Source organism: Anopheles nili, chromosome X (assembly GCF_943737925.1).
Source record: "Anopheles nili chromosome X, idAnoNiliSN_F5_01, whole genome shotgun sequence".
In the NCBI taxonomy this organism is placed as follows: domain Eukaryota; kingdom Metazoa; phylum Arthropoda; class Insecta; order Diptera; family Culicidae; genus Anopheles; species Anopheles nili.
Window position 1 is genome coordinate 3,331,348 of NC_071293.1, and position 20,283 is coordinate 3,351,630.

The 20,283-nt window shown below is 48.5% G+C and overlaps 7 protein-coding genes across 8 annotated transcripts; 4 read left to right on the forward strand and 3 right to left on the reverse strand.

Annotated features, from left to right (window-relative positions):
* Positions 1 to 944: 944 nt before the first annotated feature.
* On the forward strand, positions 945 to 5,070 carry LOC128728456 (regulator of nonsense transcripts 2). Its single transcript, XM_053822083.1, has 2 exons — positions 945 to 4,451; positions 4,526 to 5,070. Exons 1-2 carry the CDS (start codon positions 945 to 947, stop codon positions 4,850 to 4,852), a joined length of 3,834 nt encoding a protein of 1,277 aa, XP_053678058.1. The 3' UTR covers positions 4,853 to 5,070.
* A 418-nt stretch (positions 5,071 to 5,488) lies between these two features.
* Positions 5,489 to 6,126, forward strand: LOC128728457 (phosphomevalonate kinase). The gene is made up of 2 exons (XM_053822084.1): positions 5,489 to 5,586; positions 5,649 to 6,126. Exons 1-2 carry the CDS (start codon positions 5,489 to 5,491, stop codon positions 6,124 to 6,126), a joined length of 576 nt encoding a protein of 191 aa, XP_053678059.1.
* Positions 6,127 to 6,972: 846 nt separating this feature from the next.
* On the reverse strand, positions 6,973 to 8,359 carry LOC128728781 (E3 ubiquitin-protein ligase Hakai). Its single transcript, XM_053822426.1, has 2 exons — positions 7,354 to 8,359; positions 6,973 to 7,278 (listed from the first exon to the last, which is right to left on the reverse strand). Exons 1-2 carry the CDS (start codon positions 8,357 to 8,359, stop codon positions 7,076 to 7,078), a joined length of 1,209 nt encoding a protein of 402 aa, XP_053678401.1. The 3' UTR covers positions 6,973 to 7,075.
* A 681-nt stretch (positions 8,360 to 9,040) lies between these two features.
* Positions 9,041 to 11,157, reverse strand: LOC128728458 (SLIT and NTRK-like protein 4). The gene is made up of 4 exons (XM_053822085.1): positions 10,778 to 11,157; positions 9,905 to 10,700; positions 9,648 to 9,817; positions 9,041 to 9,586 (listed from the first exon to the last, which is right to left on the reverse strand). Exons 1-4 carry the CDS (start codon positions 10,793 to 10,795, stop codon positions 9,041 to 9,043), a joined length of 1,530 nt encoding a protein of 509 aa, XP_053678060.1. The 5' UTR covers positions 10,796 to 11,157.
* Positions 11,158 to 11,509: 352 nt separating this feature from the next.
* Positions 11,510 to 12,702, reverse strand: LOC128728881 (32 kDa beta-galactoside-binding lectin-like). Of its 2 annotated transcripts, XM_053822532.1 has the most exons (4): positions 12,438 to 12,702; positions 12,093 to 12,341; positions 11,859 to 12,021; positions 11,510 to 11,795 (listed from the first exon to the last, which is right to left on the reverse strand). In XM_053822532.1, the coding sequence occupies exons 1-4, from the start codon at positions 12,700 to 12,702 to the stop codon at positions 11,510 to 11,512; spliced, it is 963 nt and encodes a 320-aa protein (XP_053678507.1). The 2 variants fall into 2 exon arrangements, with proteins under 2 accessions (XP_053678507.1, XP_053678506.1); XM_053822531.1 differs by having other exon boundaries at positions 12,093 to 12,702.
* Positions 12,703 to 13,013: 311 nt separating this feature from the next.
* On the forward strand, positions 13,014 to 14,591 carry LOC128728694 (inhibin beta chain). The gene is made up of 2 exons (XM_053822329.1): positions 13,014 to 13,587; positions 13,654 to 14,591. The coding sequence occupies exons 1-2, from the start codon at positions 13,378 to 13,380 to the stop codon at positions 14,482 to 14,484; spliced, it is 1,041 nt and encodes a 346-aa protein (XP_053678304.1). The 5' UTR covers positions 13,014 to 13,377; the 3' UTR covers positions 14,485 to 14,591.
* Positions 14,592 to 15,474: 883 nt separating this feature from the next.
* Positions 15,475 to 19,457, forward strand: LOC128728820 (syndetin). Its single transcript, XM_053822467.1, has 4 exons — positions 15,475 to 15,528; positions 15,599 to 18,154; positions 18,228 to 18,340; positions 18,408 to 19,457. Exons 1-4 carry the CDS (start codon positions 15,475 to 15,477, stop codon positions 18,775 to 18,777), a joined length of 3,093 nt encoding a protein of 1,030 aa, XP_053678442.1. The 3' UTR covers positions 18,778 to 19,457.
* Positions 19,458 to 20,283: the final 826 nt, after the last annotated feature.

Consider the following 20,283-nt stretch of genomic DNA (forward strand, 5'->3'; position numbering starts at 1 on the left):
CGCACGCTAAACCTCCACTTGCCCGGGGAAATACGAACTTAGGAAACAACACACGAACTATTCAAATACCGCCATGCGTAACTGAACCATCAGAAAAAACTCGGAACAATTGGTAAAGGCAGAGCGACGCTCACAACTCAGCCATTTTCATGCTAAGAAATAAGAGCTCGCCAACGTTTATACACGTTGGGTTCACGGATGGAACGAGACAGCCCACTGTCTGCTCTTAGCTACTGCCCTTGTGTTGCTGTGCTGCAACCAGACATTCCTCACTGATCATATGTTTTCTGGCTGATAGCTGTCATTATGCACTATGGCTTGAAAACGTGTAAAGTGTTGGACATTAGTGACCATTAGGTAGATAGATTCCACTTAAAGAAATGCAATAGTAATTATTAAGAAAGAATCGCAGCTACCTCCTCTAAAAATTACATTTGTTCAAGAATATGTCGATAGTTTTTATAACCTCAAATCTGATTCTATATCTATACTGGTTTTTTTTATTCGTTATAGTAAATGTATCTATTTTAAATCTATTTAGCGTAACACATGGTAAAAAGGCAACATTCTTTTGAGGAAGCAACGATTGAAAATGTTTTAATGGGCCCTCATTCAATTTCGACTTCAACGATCATGTTTTTTAGATGAACTAGTGGAATGTGGATGTCGTTAAATGTCAAAATACGTTGACATTTTTGCTTGTTTTGGTTTTTATAACAGCAGCTCGACGCACGGCTTAAATGTAAGTAAGAAAATTGTAAAGTTTTTTACTTAAAAGTGTATAAAGAACTTCAATTGTTCCTGAGTACCTACGTTCAATTTGTTCGTTGATAAAATTAGGCGAGCTTGTCGCATTCTGATATCTCAGTGCCGACAGTTTTCAAGAACCCTGCATTCCGTAAATGATTAATGCTAGCGGCGACTCACAAGAGACCGAATACGAGATGGCGGCACCGGAAGGCAACGGAAACGCCGATGACACACCGCCCGGTTCCACTGGCGCGAATGACGATCGAGCCGAGCTGGACATGTTTGTGGCTAGCCTGCAGGAACGCTACCAGCAGAAAGCAAAACTACGTCAGCAGAACCTCGCACCCGAACGCCCGGCCGAAGAGGACTTTTTCCGGTACGATTCAAGCTTGAAGAAAAATACGGCATTCGTGAAGCGTCTGAAGCAGTTCACTGCCCAGCAGTTGCCATCCCTGATGCAGGACGCCTCCGGACTCAACCTAACGAAGTACATCTCGGAGGTTAGCGCCGCATTGGTCGAGGCGAAGCTGAAGATGAGCGACATCGCGGCCGCGCTGACACTATCAAACCACCTCCATCAACATTACGCGGACTTCGCGCCGACGCTGTTTGAGAACTGGCAGAAACTGCTACAGATCCGACCGGGCGAGAAGGTGGCGAACCCGAGCAAGATGCGCGTCGATTTGCGGTTCTACGCGGAGCTGATCAGCGTGGGCATTTTCCTGAACAAGACTGGCCTGTCGCTGCTGGGCGCTTGTCTGACCGGACTGATCGCGCAGGATAAAGAAGAGCACGTTAACCTATCGATTGTGTTATCGTTTTGTAAGCACTGCGGTGATGAATATGCTGGTCTGATTCCGACGCGCATCACCGAACTGGCGCGCAAATATGACGTGACGTTGCCGGTGTCACCGCTGCTGGCACCGGACAAACAGGGAAACCTGCGCAACCTACTGCGTGATTACTACCACTCCCTAGAGGGTCACCTGCGGACGGAGCACAAGCAGCTGCAGCAGGCGGAAATATCGCGCCGCAAAATGCTACAGTCGAAGGGCGAGGTGACGCCGGAAAAACGCGAACAGTTGGCTCAACTGCAGGCGTCGTACGAGAAGCTGCACGCGTCGACCAGCGCGCTGGCGGATCTCCTCGGCGAGGCAATGCCACAGCTCGAGGAGCTCATCGAGCCGGGTGCACCGGCGGAGGGGTCTGTGCTCGATGGTAAAGCGGGCGAGGAGCTACAATTCGGTAACCTCGATCCGTGGCGGGACGAAGAAACGAAATCGTTTTACGTCGACCTGCCCGACCTGCGCCAGTTTCTGCCAAACTATTGTGACAAAAAACAATCCGGCGAAGGTGGACAGCAGGAGGAGGAGGAAGATACGGAGGGATCGGATCTAGTACCGGACATGATGGCTGGACCACCCATCACGGAGGAAACGCTCGACATGGAGTTGCCCGAGCTGGATACGGACCTTGCGGACATGGAATCCACAGCAGACCTGCTGGAGGAGGATACACCAGCTGAACAGGATGCACCCGGCGAGCTAATCGAGGGAGCTTTCCCAGGCTCCGCTAGCAATGAGAGCGATCTGGCAGGCGGTGCCAATGCCGCCACAGGTGCGGGTCAGGCGGGAGCTGGGGGTGCTAGTGGTGGAGCCGGAACACCCAGCAATCAGGGCAACCGGCGGTACTTCGAACAGTTTGTTCAAAACCTGCAAAACTGCGTCAACCGGGAGCTGATCGACAACGCGGCGATCGATTTCCTACTAAACCTGAACACGAAAAGTAAGCGCAAACGGTTGGTAAAGGTCCTGTTTGGCGTGCAGCGAACCCGGCTCGATCTGCTGCCGATGTACGCGCGCTTCGTCGCCATTATCGATCTGGTTTCGCCGGACATGGCGCACGAGCTCTGCCAGATGCTCAAGATCGACTTCAAGTACCACCTGAAGAAGAAGGATCAGATTAACATCGAGACGAAGATCAAGGTGGTGCGCTACATCGGTGAGCTGGTGAAGTTCGGCATCTACAAGAAGCTGGAGGCGTTGTACTGTCTACGTTGCCTGCTGCTCAGCTTCCAGCATCACCACATCGAGATGACGTGCGCGTTTCTCGAGGTTTGCGGTGTCTACCTGTACAACTGTGCCGACAGCCGCATGCGCACGAACGCCTTCCTCGAGCAGATGATGCGGCTTAAGATGAACACCACGATGGATGGGCGGCATGCGCAGCAGGTCGAGAACTGCTACTATTTGGTAAAGCGGCCGGAAGGGTTGAAGGTGGCGCGCAAGGTGCGCCCGCTTATCCACACCTACATCCGGCATCTTATCTTCAAGGAGCTAGACAAGTCGAACGTGGACAAGCTGATCAAGCTGCTGCGGCGGCTCGACTGGGATGACCAGCGTACCTTCGATTATGCGGTACGCTGTCTGGCCCGGGCGTACAACATCCGCTATCATTTGATCCGGAGCCTAGCGGATTTGGTTGCTGGGTTGAACTCGTACCAGGAGCGGGCGATCGTGCGCGTCATAGACACCGTGTTCGAGGACATTCGAGCGGGGTTGGAGATCTACGACAACAGACTGGCGCAGCGGCGGGTTGCGATGGTTAAGTACCTCGGCGAGCTGTACAACTACCAGCTTGTTGATGCGGACAACGTCCTCAACACGCTGTATTCGATCATTTCGTTTGGTGTTAGCCTTTCGCACGATGGTCCCCCGTCAGCGGTTGACCCGCCTGAATCGCTGTTTCGGCTGAAGCTGGCCTGTGTGCTGCTGGACACGTGCGGGCAGTACTTCTCCTCCGGTGAAATCCGGCGCCGTCTCGACTGCTTTCTGGTGTTCTTTCAGCAGTACTATTGGTTCAAAAAGTCACACCCCTGCTTTGTGGGCGGCGCGCCTCGATCGTCGGCTGGAGTTGCGAATGATCCGGGAGGTGGTACCGTCGTGGGTAACACCTTCGCCGCAACCACGCCTGGTACCGCCATCGTCCAGAAGCTGGCCGTTTCAAACCCAAAGGATCTGTTTCCCATCCTGATCGATCACATGTACCGGGAGTGTCTGAAGAGCTTGCGGCCAAAGTTGAAGCTGTACAGTAGCTTCGAGCAGGCAAAAACGGCCGTGTTGGAGTTGCGCCACAAACTATACCCCAGCGATGAGCTGGAGCGCGTGAGTCAGGAGCAGGATCAGACACAGCAACAACACGATGCCGCGGAATCGACGGATCACGAGGATTCACTGCAATCCGACTACTGCACGTCGGACGCGGGTGACGACGTTTCGGAAGGGTACAACATCAAGATACCGATGGTCAAGCGGGAGGATCGGGACGAGGATGAATCGCCCTCGCCGACGGTGAACGGGGCCGACCTTGAGCTGGAGGGCTATGACGAGGACGAGGACGATGACGACGAAAACGAAAACGACATGGACAACGAGAACGATAACGACAACGATAACGACAATGACAATGATGAGGATTACGAGTGTTACGACGACGATCGGGACGGTGACCTCGAGGTGGAGCCGGAGCTGCCTCCACCGCAGAAGCAACCAGAAGATCTCGAGTTCGAGCGCGAGTTCGAACGGATGGCGTCCGAGTATTGCCAGCAGCGGGCGAAGGATTCCGCCAAGGTTAACCCAAAGAACGTCCCGATACCGATCTCCTTCCGGAACGAGACGAAGAAAACCTACGACCAGCTGCAGGTGAGATGTCCTTTTCTCTGGGATTCTTGGCTTGGGGTGCGAAGCTTAATGCATTGCAAAACGTGCCGTTGTAGGAACCGGAACATGCTAAGTCCGATGCCGTCCCATTTGCGTTGATGATCCGCGGCAAGGGCAAGCAACAGATGTACAAAACGTTCGAGGCGCCGGAAGACAGCCAGTTGGCGCAGTACATCCGCGAGCAGGAGCGCAAGCAGCAAGAGGAAAAGGACAGTGTCAAACGGCTCACGCTCAACATATCCGAGAGGCTCGAGGAGGAGGACTACCAGGAGTCGTTGAACCAACCGATACGCACCTCCGATCCTCTTCGCATGCGACCGCTTAAGCCGACCAAATTTAAACATCCGAAGGGTGTGCCTGACCTTGACGCAATCTTCCATTGAGGCCATCGAAAGCAATGGGAAAGCATGTGCTAGTATTTAATGGAAGAAAGGTTCTAACTCCCATGGAGCAGCGTAACAGAAGCCCTTTCGAGCAGCGGATGATCACAACCGCGAAGCCGATATGGCTCAAAATTCCCGTTTGAACAAGGAATCAGTAAAAATACAAACGTACAAACAGATGCACGTGTATTGTATAAATCGCATTTCGCATGATTTATGCGAAATAATAAAACATTACATCGGATCACGAACTTTCTTTAGTCTTTTATAGCTTGTAGTTCGCTCTATAACTCGGCTCATAAAATCATACTTAAAAATTAAATTGCACAAACGCAAAATGTGGCTATAGCGTTGACAATCAGCCAATATATCGTTTAAGATAAGTATAAGGCAATATATCATTTAAGATAAGTATATTGTTCTTCTAGTCAGTTAATGTACAAAAACCGGTCCAAACGAATAGTACGCGATCGATGAGATGTGTCAAGTTTGACATAACTTATTGGCTATCTTTGTGGGATAGCAGCATCCACTATAAAGAGAAAGTTATGAAGTGAGCACCGTTTCTAATGGTACAATCTATGTTTTAAATGTTATTTTGATAGTTTGAAATCAAATAAAGCGCGTGATTATAAAATGAGCGACACGTGGAGCGAACTTCCAAAGGTTATCATACTCTTCAGCGGTAAACGAAAATGTGGCAAAGACTATTTGTCGGAGGCATTGCTAAAGAAGTAAGCATATTCTATCGACACGATTACCGATCGCATCGAGGCTCATCCTTTTCTTCTTGTAGACTAGGCCCAGATCGAGCCCAGATAATACGCATTTCGGAACCAATTAAACGACACTGGTCGGAAAAGATGGGCTTGGACCTGAGTGAATTACTTAGCGATAGCGCATACAAGGAGCAGTATCGAGAGAAAATGATCGTGTGGAGTGACGAGCGACGTCGCGAAGATTACGGGGTTTTCTGCCGGGCAGCGTGTCTCTCGATCAACAGGGACATTTGCATCGTTAGTGACGTGCGCCGTAAAACGGACGTCCAGTTTTTCCGCGAAACATTCGGAACGGAGCGCGTCCGAACGGTGCGTATTGAGGCCAGTGAAGCGGAACGTTCCCGTCGTGGTTGGCAGTTTCAGCAGGGTGTTGACGATGTGCAGTCCGAGTGTGATCTCGATGATTTCGTTGCATGGGACATGGTGCTACAGAATGAGGAAACGGATACAGTCGATGCTTCGTTGGAACAGCTGGTGATGCTTGCTAGCAGATGAGGAGTTGAGAGCTATTATATTAATCATAGATGGCTAGGATACTTAAATAGAAAGACACAGGTATAGGAAGGTAAAGTTGTTGTTAAACGATTGGTTGAAGAAGCTTTGGTCGATGGTAATTACAGAAGACTCTCATCGGTTTATGGAGGGAATCGGGGTAAAAATAAGTCTATGCCAGTTTTTATATTCTTATAAAGCTTATAATATTTTCAGGGTGAATGTTACAAGTCAATTATTTATTCACTATACTTGGTAGTATTTCTCCAATTTATTGAAAATCATTCCAATACACAAGGACATATTCTGTAATATACACCCGATCTACTAACTGATTCAGCTGCGAATATCTAAGCAGCCAATTATTTAGCTAGAATGAGATTTTCGTTGTTACAAGATTTTAATCACAAAAAATTGATTCTAATGGAAAAGCTTTAATGAATTTTCAAACCACTTTTCAAGAATAAAATAATTCAGGAATGAATGAATGAAAAAGAATATAAAGAATTAAAATTAAGTACCAAATTCTTAGATCAGAAATCTGCTGTTAAGGAGAATTTCAATAAAGCTTCTTTAGCTATTCCACTAAACCAGGTAAATCATTGACATCCTATAGATTCAGTTCATTAATAGTTGCTAGTCTGCTCGTTCATATCAAATAGTAATCTATGAGTGTGTTTGCGTTACAATAAAGAATAACTTACAAACCTTTTGTACAAACATTTTACAATAAAATTTATACCTTTTGTACAAATCTTTTGTAACATGGTGGTTCGTGAGCACTTTCTTTCTAATTTATTAGCGTCATCGCGGTTCGAAAATCGCACGTGGCTTGTGTGCTTTGGAGGCATTGCTATCGATTTATTTCCACCATCACTTTGCAGCAGTCGTTATGTAGCGCAGTCATGTATTCCATTTCTACAGGAATTAATCGAGATGTATGTAGCGCTCTTTAACGATAGTACTGGCTAGTGGACTGACTCCAGAGAGACGATGATATAGAGGATGAGCCAGATGATTGCTGCTGCTGTTGCTGCTGGTGTTGCGGGGACGAAGCTTGGTGTCCGTACGGCGAATAACCGGTGCGGGAGAGATGCTGTTGAACTGGTGACTGCTGGGGAACACCAATCGGCATGTGCAGGTGCTGACTGGTGGCTAAAAATGAGATGAAAACAGAACGAGAGAACGATGTTAGCAAGTTGGCTAAAGAATGGTACGTTTTCAGCTTACCAGAGTGTCCTGTTGCGTACATTCCGTTGTTATAACCATAGTAGTTATCGAGTTCGCTTCGTATTATGCCGGCCCGGGGTGAATTGAGTTGCTCACATGAATTCTTGCGTAGCGGCGACACGCCAGTGCCTACCTTCTCCGCCAGGAGCTTGTTCATAGGCGACAGCTCCATCGACTGGGTGGGTTGATGGGCTGTCGGTATGATCAGCGGCTGTATCGTTTGGGCTGGAGGCATCGGTGGCGCCGGGTTGGTCACGTGTCTATGGTTGATGTGAGCCTGCAGGTCCCGCTGGGAAAGGTACGTCCGCCGGCAGCCCGTATTTCCATACCGTGTGCCACCGTGAGTGCACATAAACACTGTCCCGAGCCCGGTCTGCTCCACCCGGATCACCTTCTCTTTGCAGCGTGGACACACCACCTTCACGTTGTCGGAGTGGGCACACCGGAGGCAGAAAACGTGCTTGCACGGTATCATGCGACCGTAGATCAGGATTGGGTTGTCGCATTGGTCGCAGCAGTAGATCATCGGGTTGAGTACCTTCTCGCCGATCAGGTTCACTTTGTGGGACCAGCTTAACCGCAGCATCGGCTCCGGTGGGCCACGTGAGATGGTCGTGAAAGTAGGTGCCTCCAGCTGCGAGATGTCTGCTTCCATGTCTATAATAAGTGGCGCGCTGGTCGGAGCGGGTAACAGAGTAGCCGCCGTTAGCGGCTCTGGTTCCGGTTCGGCGGGCACGGGCAGTGGTTGTCCCATATCCATCGGTTCCTTGATTGGTTCAATCTCAATACTGCGTCGCTTGCTACCCGACGAAGGCTTCTCCGTATGTTCGCCGTTTTCCTTCTCCGGTTCGGGGGAAGCCAATTCCTCCTCCTCGTCGGAGGAGATCACACGTGTTGCTTTCTTGCCACGGCCACGCCCGCGTCCTCGGCCACGTCCCCGGGTTCCCCTTGAGCGGCCACGGCCTCGACCAGATCGCTTAGTCCCCGCACCATCGTCCGAATCCATCCGGACTGTGCGTGTGTGTGTGTGCGTTTAAAAGAGTAGGTTGTTGGCTGCCACTTCCCGTTAGATATAAACAAATGTCACACCTGATGCAAGCAGACAATCGAAATAGACGGGCTGCGACTCTATAAACTTATTCCTCTTGTTTACCTCTAATATATTTACTATTTGCCCTAAAAATAAACGTACGCCACACAGGTTATTAAGAAGATTGCACGTAGACAGCACACCACACAATCATAACTAATCTCACCCAGCAAAGTCGAAACGTGTTATAAACTGATTGTTTTGATTGAAATTGGAGGCAATAGTTCTAAAGGAAGTTGTTGATTTTCGTAGATTTGTGTTTTTGATATATTTAAAATCGAACTAACAACCCAAATAGTCCTCTTCGTATTTTTATTGTTCTTAAACAATACAGAAGTTTGACAGCAACGCATCTTCCAAATTTGCAAACAGCTAGAATGCCGTTAAAAAAACTGCTCGAATTGTAAGCAGGCATCATTATGTCATAAACCATGTACACATGTTATGAACCTGGTAAAAGTGCTCATAAAAATTAAACACGGTTATGTGTCGCTTATTTTTTATGCGACGTTAACGGCTAGGGGCACTAAACAGCTGAACAAATGAAGATAAATTAAAAATTGCAACAAATTTAATGCATATTCGTTTTATTAAATACTATTCATACACATATTGTATCGCTATTGCGCCTCTTGGAAGCCCCTTGGATGCAGTGCTTTCTCGAACCGATGTGTATCGAACCGAAGATGAAAATGCAATCCTATTATTTTTGAGTCTGCGTTTGAGACAAACAATAAATAACCCTATAATGACACCTAACCCGAGCACCACGCCCACCGATAGCAGTGATAGGAAAATGGCCCTTGGGCGCAGAAAAGCGGGTTTTTCGTAGCCGGGATTTTTAGGTCCATCATTGGCGGGACTATCGCACACCTCGATATAATCGAGATCGGTGAGGTGCAGAGAAGAGAACATGTATGGCGTCTCACATCGTGTCTCCTCGTCAGGATCCAACAGTCGTTGGTAATTGATCTGCTTCAGGATCTGTTGCAGATCGCAGTCGCAGTGCCAGGGGTTTTCTCTCAGTCCCAACACTTCCAAGACATTAACGTACGGCTTCGGTTCGGGTTGTGGTAGCTCTTCGTGGAATCCTTCTTCCAATGGTGTGCTGAGATGTTTTAAGTTTGATTGCGATAAGTCGAGCTGGAAAGAAGAGCGACTGATTGAAGCATGTTTGTAAAACGAATCCTTAAAGGCGTGTTACCTCTTGCAAACCAGCCACATGACGCAGTACACTTAAATCAAAAATTTCCAGCGCCGAATTGTTACGACCTGTTAATGTCTGCAGTGATTTTATATTTTGAAAAGATTCTACTTCAATGGTGTGAAGAAACGGCATGCTGCTGATGTTCAGGTGCTGTAGCTGGTCAAGCGCTGTTGAAATAAAAAAAAATGTCAAAATAAAATATTAAAAATGTTCCAGTTAAGAAATGCATTCTGTGACAAAGATCAGTTACTTACGACTTGGAATATTCAGTATTTCGATAGGATTTTCGCCTACATGTAGTGATACTAATGCACTCAACTGAAAGATAGCTTCCGGTAATTCTGTTAGTTGGTTTCCTTGCAAGTAGAGTTCACGTAAACCATGCATCCCGACAAACGCCGTTGCCTCAATATCCGTTAGTGATGCAAACGACAGATCCAAAATCTCGATGTTAACCAGCTGAGCGAGAGCCTTGGCAGTTCCCTGCGTGATTTGCTTAAGGGGATTACGCGCGAGAGATAACTGACGCAGGCTGGTGATATGTTCAAACGCATTTTCCAACAGATACGTTATTGCGTTTGATCGCAAGTCCAGCTCGTCCAGCAACAGTGCGCGAGTGTTTTCGTGATCATTGTACGGACCACGGAACACCTCGGCGGTTAATTGCTCACCGTCCAGCATGTTCCAGCTTAGATCGACTCGTAAGACGTTGGGAGAGTCTATGAATAGCCCATTGGCCAGACTTTTCACCTTAGAATGCCTACAAGTGAACACCAGCGTCGTATTAGTGGCCGGCAGCTGCTCAAGCGTTTCGATGCTATTTCCTGATAAGGAAAATACGATCTCACGCTCCGGATCATTGGTGTCGATTTGTTCCGGCCATTCTGTGATCATGCTTTGCAGATTGCTACGGGAGCAGTCTAGCAGGTCATAGCTCATAACTGCTGACGTTTGATTCGCTATCAAGCAGGTGCACCTGCTGCATAAAGATGATACATCCTCTGAGTTGGCACCGATACCGCACCAGAGCAGCACTAACAGTATCAATATCTACGTGATAATAAGCAACGATAGAGAAAACTTTAGCACTTTTATTTTAACTGACTTTTGAAAGAATGATGACGCACTTTACAAGGAGTTTCCATCGTTCCGAACCAACCACCTACACCCCTGCACTTCTTCTTTGATGCCCCAGTTGCTGCCGGGACAATTCTCTTGCACTTTAGCTTCGACGTTTTTAATTTATCGTGCAACTGGATAGCTAACCCATAGCATGCTATCTAATCTTTAGAAATGTTAGAAAATTACCAATGCCATACGTACAGTGTCGATAATTTCGGTAACTGTGACTGATATTTTACTTCGCCCCTATTTCGCAAACACGAAGCAAATACGGTTATCTTATCTCTTCGCTAGATCTCTACGTTAGCTTTAAAGGTGTTGATAATAGCTGGGTGCTTCAAACGTATTCATTGATGCAATGTAAGGAAAATCAAAACATTTTGCTGTAATATTTTGTTAAACAGATTTTTATGATATTTTGCTGAACAGATTGTTAATATTAATACGAAACAATGTTTAAAAAAGCCGCCGACTACCAAGTTTTTTTAAAAACGCATTTTCATGTATTTGATCGTTTTCCTGCAGCGTTTGATATAACTGCTTGTCATTGAGTTGACGGCACGTTTATCTGGCAACAAAAAGGATATCCTAATTGTGATACAGCGCATGTCCTTAATACACGTACATGAAAAAAAAACTAACTGACAAGCTGTGCTTTCCATCAGTCAAGGAAATGTGGGAAAACACTTAAAGTATTCGAATGGTTTTTTTGTTTTGTTGCACAGTGTGAGAATTTTCTACACAATATCCACATCCGGACGGGACAAATCCTCAAACCGGGCCAATTCGGGTAAATCGGAATAGCAATGGTCAACGGCAGTGACCTCCAACTGCAGGCCATTTACGCACTCGATATGGAAACCATTCAGCACGTCCAGCTGACGTGGGGTTTTGTAGGTATATGTCTCGAACATGCGACCATTGATTGCGAACTTGAACTCCTTCTCTGCGAGTAAGATGGCCAGCTTGAACTGTTGTTCGATGATGAAGGGAAACCCTCCGGACCGTTCTTCCTGTCGGAAACTACGCCAAGAAAGAGAACGAGGTGAATACCGAACGGATGCTACATTTTCCGGACATACTTACTCCAGTGCGTCTGTGGCGTGCGAGTTTCGAACCACCACGTAGTATGGATCGAAGCGAGGATTAAAATGAAGCGCTTGCTTTTTGCTGCCATTTTCGAGGAACTTGATGATAAAGCCTCCCCGTGGATTCCCGAACGGAATAGCAGTAACAATTATGGCATGACCTGTGGGGTCGTGAATCAGACAATGTACAGTTAAAGCGCAAGTAAATAACGCCAACCCGAATCTGTAGTACCTGGTCGAAATGGCTGAGGAACGTCATTAGAGAAGTAGTAGGATGGATCCTCACTCTGTATCGCAGGATACGGAAACGGGAAAGCTTGCCTATGGTTGACGCACAGCACCTGATGCACGTCCTTTGTAATGGTTATAACCTTAATATTGGCTAGCGAACCTTTGATTTGGTACGAGCAAACATGGATGCCGTCAAAGGCAATATGGAATTGCTGATCCCCCACGAGGATGTACACGGTAAATACCTTCCCTGTGGCAGCGAGGTTTAAGATATAAGTTGTGTGATGGCAGAAAAGAATGGTATTAACTACTGTATGATCGATGATCGAGCGAAATTTGTTCTTACCGGAAGACATGCGTTGCAGCGAATTCGGCGATAACGGGCAGGTCTGCTCGGGTTGTTGCCATTGACCACCCTGTAGAGTGTTGCGCACAATTCGCTGTTCTTCAAACTGTACCGACAGGTGCAGCAGAGCGTCCGAGTCGATCGTTTTATCCGCCTGGAAACCGATATCGACTCTTTCAGCTCCGTCGATCGATTTGGCCCGCACGAGGAATACGTGCCCAGTGCTCACTGGGCAACTTAGGGCTCCGGCGAAGGTCGTCAGCATGATGTTGAGTGATGATCGATGTTTACGGCTACCGGTGAGTAACTGACTTGTCAGCTCGGGGAGTGCAAATGATTTCGCACGCGTGTCTCGCCTTCTTATCGCAGCAGTTATCTTTAGCTCTGAGAATGATGTTGCACCAACACCGCGGGACGGCTGGAGGTAAAACGCACACTTTTATCTTGATAAAACATATTCCATAAATGCATTTTATTGATGAAATTCAAATTTGCTTGATATACTGATTTGTTTGATTATTTTTTTTATTTATTAATCTGAGTTGGAGTGAAATGCTCGAGATACGCGCTAGTAAGGTTTGTATTATGCTCAACTAAGTGAACGACGAGTTGTTAGTCACGATGTATGATATTATGTTAATATATATGATGAATTTTAAACATACAAAAATAATCTTAGTGCATGATGGGTTTTGAACACAACATTGCGGTCATATGACGTACTATTTTTCAAATAAATGATTCTTAAACAGCATGTAAATGGCATTAAATTAATTTCCATAATGTAAATTGTCTGCTAAAACAAGCGTGTGTTTGGATATCTGCAAATTGTGATTTCCGTTCGAATAACGGTGGAATTTGATTTTCCAACGTGCCAGGCGAAACGATTCCTGGGCATCAATTTTTTACCTTTCCCTCGCTAAGTTCAATACCTTCATCGATGGACGGTACAATGCGTGTATATAACGCCACACTTTGGATCCGATTGGAGTTGAAAATGAAGCCGAAAAGCAAGGCGAGCAAAAACGCAGGCAGCATGGCCGGTGGAGACAACCATTGGAGCCTTCACGGCGGTAACAAGGTGCTGATCCTGTGGGTGTTCCGCATTATCAACGGCTCGAAACCAGCCGACACAATGAGCAAGGAAGAGGTGAGTAATGCACTTTGGGTCCTGCGGATGTCATCTCCTGTTGCTTATCGTTGTGATCATTCACAGGAGTTCTCAAAGCACACGGAAATGATAGCTAAACACACCATCCCGCTCGAGACGGGACTCGGCTGGCAGCAGATTGATCTCACAAACGCCGTCCGTCAGTGGCACGGTGAAAAACGAAACGATAGCCTCAAGCTGTTTGTCGACTGTTCCGGTTGCGGGAACAAGATACGGGTGCACATTTTTGAGCACGCCACCAACCATCACCATCTGCATCACTACTCGCGTGTGGGGTTATACGCCAGCCGGAAGCAGAAGCCGGTGCTGATGATGGACAGTGCGCCACGATCGATGTTCAAATCGAAGCATCCAAAAAGCCAGGAACGTAAGGTCGCGTATGCTGAAGGTACGGACGATGACTACAACCGGCCTCATCTGTTCGTGAGCCTTGCAACGACCCAGGTACGACGGTTGAGGCGCCGTGCTCTAGACTGCACTGGGGCACCGAATGAGCAGTGCTGCAAGCAGAAGTTCTATGTCGACTTTAAGGCTCTCAAGTGGGACGACTGGATTATACGGCCGCACGGTTACTACGCCAACTACTGCAAGGGTAGTTGCCATCTGGCGGACAAATTCAGCTCTGAGTACCACTATGTGATCGATCAGTACCGACGTCAGGGTAGTACCGCTGGTAGAGGGCTAGGTAAGATGCATCATAAAGCTGGCGGTGGTGGTGTTGGGGGTGCTGGCGGGGGCTCGGGTCTTGCTGGTATACATCAATGCTGTGCCCCGGTTAAATACTCGCCAATGTCGCTGATATTTTACGGGCCTGATGGTCGAATTATCAAGCAAGATTTGGCGAAAATGATCGTCGAAGAGTGTGGTTGTCCGTGAAACCACGTGCTCTTTTGGCGAGCGTCGAAAGACTTCTTTTCACTTTGATTATTTGAGTACGTACTGATCGATACTTAATAAACTCAATGAGATACACGGTGATGTCACTAAAATGATGCAGTCATTTTAAATTTGTGTCGAAAGAAATAAAATTACGATCTGGTTCAAAATTTAAACCACATGCAAGTTTGTCGGAAGATGATGAATATATTCTAGGTATGGCATATACTAATTTTTAAAAATTAAAAATTCCCTTATTCCATCTATAAAAAACAACACGAGTGAAATCATTTCTTGGAAAAACGTGATTGTTTGGAATACAATCACGTTAACAGTCAGAAATGCAGCGGAAGAAATTTTTGAAATTCAAAAAATCACATGTCACATTTGACGTTTCTATTGGCATCACCCGATTGTGTCTGTGGGGCAATTGCTCTAGTCAGTACTGTTGTGGGCGGAAAACTTTGTAATTTTAATGAAAAACTGCTAAGTTTTACTCACCTTCTTGTTGGGGATGTACAGAAAAAACCCTATACATGGGTTTGGTGTGTGCCTTTGATCGTGTTCATGGGACTACCCCTCGTGTTGCTTTTGCTTAGAAAGCTAAACATCCGTACTTCGCGATGTGAATCATTAAACGCGAAGAAGGCGAAGAAGGGGGAAAAATAAAATAAAGACATTCCAAACTTAATGCACCCGTGTGATCCGCTAGCTCGTAAGACGTGTGAAGGTGATGAAAAGCGTTAATTTAAGCACACGATACCTCGAGTGAACCAGCGCGAGCTGCAGGCGGCGGTGGACATGAATTCGCGATAGTCTGACCGCTATCCACCTCGCATCTCATACTACCACTGCGCGTCGAGCAGCTCGAGCTGGTTGTTTGGTTGGGTAAGACAGGAAGGCAGCAAAAACTAAGTAAACGACACCGATCAATCTCGCACAAACTGTGTGACCATCAACGCTGAACCGTGCGGCTTCCATCAACCGGCCATGGAGAAGGTGGAGGAAATCAAGTACAAAGTGCTGGAGCTGATCAATAAGAAGGTGAGGTGATCAGCTGGTACAACTTTCCCTCCGCTAATGGTGGCTTTTACCATTCGACTTTTTTTTCCAGAAGGAGGTTAAAATTCCAAAGATGGGCTTCACGGACTACTACATGCACCAGCAGCAGGCGAACCGGGTCGCTTCCGGTGCGGTACTTCCAGCTGGAACTTCGAAACAGGGCTCTCACGGGTCAACAGCTGGTGGGGCTGGCACCACGGGACAATATGACTGGGTGGAGGAAATCACGCGTGACGACCTCAGCGTCGGTGTTCGGAAAGGCACCATTGATGATCAATCCGCTAGTGGGTCGGGGAAGCTCTCCGACCAGGAAGTGCTCGAATCCACCGAGGCAATCTACTTCGACGGTGGCAGCAACACCGGGCTGCACGAGCTGCGTAAGCTTTCCGAACGCGAGCAGCTGTTGGATTGCGATTCGATCGAGCAGTCAATGGGAGTGCTGAAACGCCAGCACCGGGTTATCTCGAAAAAGGTGCTCCAGTTGATCCTGGAACAGCGGACCGCTTGCGACGAGGAGTTCCAGCGTATCCGCGAGACGGAGCGGTTGTTGCGTGACACTGTGGGAATGTGCCGAGCGGCACGCCTTAAGCTCGACACCTCTAAGCTACTGCTGACGACGACGAATCTGGAGATATTGGCCGCTTACAAGAAACGCCAGACATTGGTGAACCTTTTGCGCACCCTGACTGCTCTCAAGAGCATGCGTTCGATTGACCAACGGCTACAGCGTCGGCTGACGGATGCCGATTACGGTGGGGCGATCGCGATCCTGCTCGAGAACAAGAACCTGTCGCAGCGCTTCCACCAGTACCGGTGTGTCGAGTCGCTGTCGCACAAGCTGCAGGATACGCTGCTGCTGACGGAAGTCCAGCTGGAGAGCGTTTTGGGCGAGATGCCATCCGAGTTCGAGCCAGCTCGCTACCAGAAGCTGCAGGAGGCATACCAGCTGCTCGGCAAGCAGCTGATCGCGATGGATCAGCTGCATATGAACTTCGTCTCGTCGGTGCACACGGCCGCGTTCACCGTCCTACGCCAGCACATGGACGTAAGCGTGGAGGAAAGCAAGAAGCTGACGTACGAGCAAATGTGCGACTGCGTTCCGGTGGATAAGTACGTGCATTGTTTGACGGCACTTTGCCGCGCCTTCTGGAAGATCCTGGTATCGTACCACCAAGTCCGCTGCTGGCACCAGAATCGCTGTCTCTACGAGAAAGCACCTCCACCGGTAGAGCCAGGAACCGGGCCTGATCCGCCCGACCGATCGTCTTCCGCTTTCCATCAGGAGTACATCCACCAGAAGCTGGAGACGGGCCAGTTCCGGCTGTGGAATGATGTCCAGGGCAAGGTGTGCGTGTTTATCGGCACCGGTCGGCTACACGCGCTCAAGTACGATCAGTTCGTGCAGATACTGGCGATAGTGCAGCGACTAAAGAAGGTTGGAGGCGAGTTTTGTGACAGCCGATCCGAGCGGTTACTCACCACGATGCAGCAACAGAGCATGGAGTTCTTCCGGCGATATCATGCCGCTTGTTTGGAGGAGATTGGGCTGTTCTTCGACCACGAGGTGTGGGTACCGATTGGAAGCTTCCACGATGTGACACAGCTGCAAGAGTATCGGAACTTCCGACATGCGCTCGCACGTACAGCAGCCGCTCGAACGGCCCGCGGTAGTCCTGCCGGAACGGCTCGTAGTGGAGAGACACCCGCTGCCGATCTGATCCCGGACAGTGCATCGTCGATGCATTCGCAGGATGAGAGCTCGCTGTACGGATCTTGTGGGTATTTTCTGCGTTTTACCGAGAAGAGCTCACCGTTTGATGGTGGCTTCGACAGCACGATGCTAGAGGAGGATATCCTGGCCGGAATCGCGGATGAATCGTCCTACTACTGCTCGGAGGATAGCAGCGATAATAATGAGCAGCAATCGCCAGGCTCACCCGGTCCTCACGTGCCTCCGACCGTCTCGACAGCACCCTCGACACCCATCGTCGTGGTTAACACGTCTCTCACGGTGCTACGGTGTATCGGGCGATATCTCTACTTCTGCAAGCTGCTGCACCCAATCACACCTCACATCGTACGCTCGATGGCCGAGTTAATCGACTACTATCTCTACTCGGTGCATGATCTATTTTCCGCAGATTTGCCGGTGCCACGAGACAACCTGGCCAGTGGGCGGCTTCGTACGGCGCTGCAACGTATCCAGGCAGAATTGCTACCGAAGTTGCGCCGCGTTTGGCCACTCTCAGATGAGATGGTGCGGCCAGATCTGTCTGATCCGGACACGGTGTACGGATTGCATCGACGTATCGTCGCGAGCGAAAGCTGCCTCACACTCGTGGCCCAGTTCCGCCAGATGGAACCGTATTTGGGTGGGTTGCTTGGAGCTGGTGGTAATCTTGATGAGGGTGGCTGGACACAGACGGCACTACGCGAGTACCTCGTACGTACGGCGGAGTACGTACCGGATGTACGAAAGCCCATCTTTATGTGCTCAACGGCTCGCATCATCGATCTGCAGGCCGTGTTGGGCGCAATGAACAAAGTCAAATGGGACATCAACCACGTGAACGTGCAACATTCGCCGTACATCGACACCATCAACCGGGTAAGTTTGCTGGTTATACATGGTGGGTTGTGACACCTCTCATGATCATTCGAATATCCTTTCCCATTCGCAGGGTGTCCAGTACTTTGCCATGAAGCTGGAAGAGGAAACCTCCTCCGTGTTGCTGTCCCGGGATGTACTGTGGGACAGTTTCGTACACGTGCTAACGCATCTCCTCGTCGAAGGGTAATAGCTCACGTTGGCTTTGCACGATCTCCAGAACCAACTAACCTGCTTTCTCCTTTGTCGTCAGGTTCTCTAATGCCAAAAAGTGCTCGGCGGGTGGTCGTGCGCTGATGCAGCTCGATTTCACCCACTTCTGGTCGCTGCTGGAGATTGTGTCCGGTGGCAAACATCCGGAGCATCGGGCGTACGTCGAGCAGTACGTGAAGGCGTACTACTTACCGAAGGACCTGCTCGAGCAGTGGTTGCTCGAACCGCACGGTTATTCGTCGAAGCATCTGGCTGGGCTGGTGCAGTGTGCGTGCAGTAGCGACAAGAAGGCCCGCCAACGGCTCCTGGCGCTGGTTGAATCATCCGCAGGACCTGCGACGCCGGCCGATTCCTCTCCCACGTCACCTGCGGCTATCCCGACCGAATCCGGCCTTCCGTCGGAACCTTAACTGATCTGATTCGAACGACGATCTGACGGGCATCGCCCATCTCTTTGTTTTGTTTGTTTATTTGTGTTTTTGCGTTTCGTCTAATTTTTTTGTTTGTTTGTAGCCGTATGATCGACTCCTGTTTTGGAACCACACCGTGCGATAGGAATTAGTGATCGCACCGCTACCAAACGGGACTAGTACAATTAACCCTTAGGCTACATTGTCCAGCACTAGTATTGCAATAATTCTCGTCACTATCGTCGGCTGTCCTGGCCGGCGTGATTAGTCATCTTACACTGCTATTGGCAGGGCTGGAACCCTGGATGATGCGGTCGTACCGTGGATTTTGCAGTTCACTCCCGCGATTCGGGCTCGAGCCCTGCGATTAAATTGTGCAATTATTTTCGATAACTCTTTTACTCTTTAAGCGGTACTCTTCCTCTCTCCAATCTCGAACAAATCATGACCCGGAGCGATCGCTCCCTCCTCCCATTTCTCGCTTGTTTTCCGACCAACCGGCGAGTGCCGGTCTCTAATTTATGCCCATCACTAGTTGCTAATTTTATTATTGTTATATGCTCAGCCTGCTGCTAGCATTCCGGTTCGCCCGTGGCGGGGTGCCACCCTAGAGGGAACCTTATTTATCTGTAAGCGAACAATGGCAAAATAAAAGACATCGGCCCAACCAGGGGGTTGAACCAAGGTAGCGCTGTGTGTTCGGTTTATTTCTTTCGGTATACATCCAGAATAGTTTCCCAACGTTTGGAGATGATTGAAACCCCTCGCAAAAGACGGCTCCACATTATTTAGATATTTTATTTCCACCCGGAAGTCATTACATCACGTGGTTAAGGTGTGAAACATGTCTTGCAGAAATTATAACGATACGGAAACAATTTTTGGCGCAATTTTTGTGGCGGACCGCAGTTTGGCATTTATCCTTACCGGTCGATCGGAAAAGACGTCCTTGCAGCGTAGTCGTTACCAGTGAATATCGATTCAATGCAAAATGGATGACATCAGCAAGGGATCGTGTGATTTTTTTCCTTTGCACCTCGAGTTGCTTTTACCATTGTTTCTTCTAACCTTCCCTGTCCGAACTATCGTATGGCATTTGTGTGTGTGTATGTTTTTAATGCTTCACTTCATCCTCTAACTATGCAAGCTCGATTGGTGGTTCTAAATCGCGTTGTTATTTCGGGTTTTTTTGTGGTTGTTGCTGCTGCTATCCTTTCGTATGTTTCTCCTCGGTGTCTCCGCTTTGAAGCTCCGAACCACACCCATTCGGTCAGAAGTGGGCATGCTAGAGGGTGCCCGGCAGCACGCCCAATCCACCCTTCCGCCCCAAAAAAATATAGGGGATGTCGTAAACCGGACACCGGGGGCAGCTGCGGCAAACGCAAACGTAAAATAAAACAAGAGCAATATAAAAGAAATAATAAAAATACCCACCCCTTCAAAGCGCGCGAAGCGGGCCAAAACCGCGAAAACCAACATGGCCTGGCGCTGTGTTTAAGTTGTTCG

Excerpts from the sequence above, each read along its gene's own strand:
- LOC128728456 (XM_053822083.1), top strand. The coding sequence starts at position 945 with ATGGCGGCACCGGAAGGCAACGGAAACGCCGATGACACACCGCCCGGT. Across the intron at positions 4,452-4,525 it reads AAACCTACGACCAGCTGCAG|GAACCGGAACATGCTAAGTC; the intron begins GTGAGATGTCCT and ends GTGCCGTTGTAG.
- LOC128728457 (XM_053822084.1), top strand. The coding sequence starts at position 5,489 with ATGAGCGACACGTGGAGCGAACTTCCAAAGGTTATCATACTCTTCAGC. Across the intron at positions 5,587-5,648 it reads TCGGAGGCATTGCTAAAGAA|ACTAGGCCCAGATCGAGCCC; the intron begins GTAAGCATATTC and ends TTCTTCTTGTAG.
- LOC128728781 (XM_053822426.1), bottom strand. The coding sequence starts at position 8,359 with ATGGATTCGGACGATGGTGCGGGGACTAAGCGATCTGGTCGAGGCCGT. Across the intron at positions 7,279-7,353 it reads GTACGCAACAGGACACTCTG|CCACCAGTCAGCACCTGCAC; the intron begins GTAAGCTGAAAA and ends TCTCATTTTTAG.
- LOC128728458 (XM_053822085.1), bottom strand. Across the intron at positions 9,818-9,904 it reads AATACTGAATATTCCAAGTC|CGCTTGACCAGCTACAGCAC; the intron begins GTAAGTAACTGA and ends TTATTTCAACAG. Across the intron at positions 9,587-9,647 it reads ATGTGGCTGGTTTGCAAGAG|CTCGACTTATCGCAATCAAA; the intron begins GTAACACGCCTT and ends TCTTCTTTCCAG.
- LOC128728881 (XM_053822531.1), bottom strand. The coding sequence starts at position 12,702 with ATGCTGACGACCTTCGCCGGAGCCCTAAGTTGCCCAGTGAGCACTGGG. Across the intron at positions 12,022-12,092 it reads TCCTCAGCCATTTCGACCAG|GTCATGCCATAATTGTTACT; the intron begins GTACTACAGATT and ends ACGACCCCACAG. Across the intron at positions 11,796-11,858 it reads CACGCCACAGACGCACTGGA|TTTCCGACAGGAAGAACGGT; the intron begins GTAAGTATGTCC and ends TTCTTGGCGTAG.
- LOC128728694 (XM_053822329.1), top strand. The coding sequence starts at position 13,378 with ATGGACGGTACAATGCGTGTATATAACGCCACACTTTGGATCCGATTG. Across the intron at positions 13,588-13,653 it reads ACACAATGAGCAAGGAAGAG|GAGTTCTCAAAGCACACGGA; the intron begins GTGAGTAATGCA and ends GATCATTCACAG.
- LOC128728820 (XM_053822467.1), top strand. The coding sequence starts at position 15,475 with ATGGAGAAGGTGGAGGAAATCAAGTACAAAGTGCTGGAGCTGATCAAT. Across the intron at positions 15,529-15,598 it reads TGGAGCTGATCAATAAGAAG|AAGGAGGTTAAAATTCCAAA; the intron begins GTGAGGTGATCA and ends TTTTTTTTCCAG. Across the intron at positions 18,155-18,227 it reads ACATCGACACCATCAACCGG|GGTGTCCAGTACTTTGCCAT; the intron begins GTAAGTTTGCTG and ends TCCCATTCGCAG.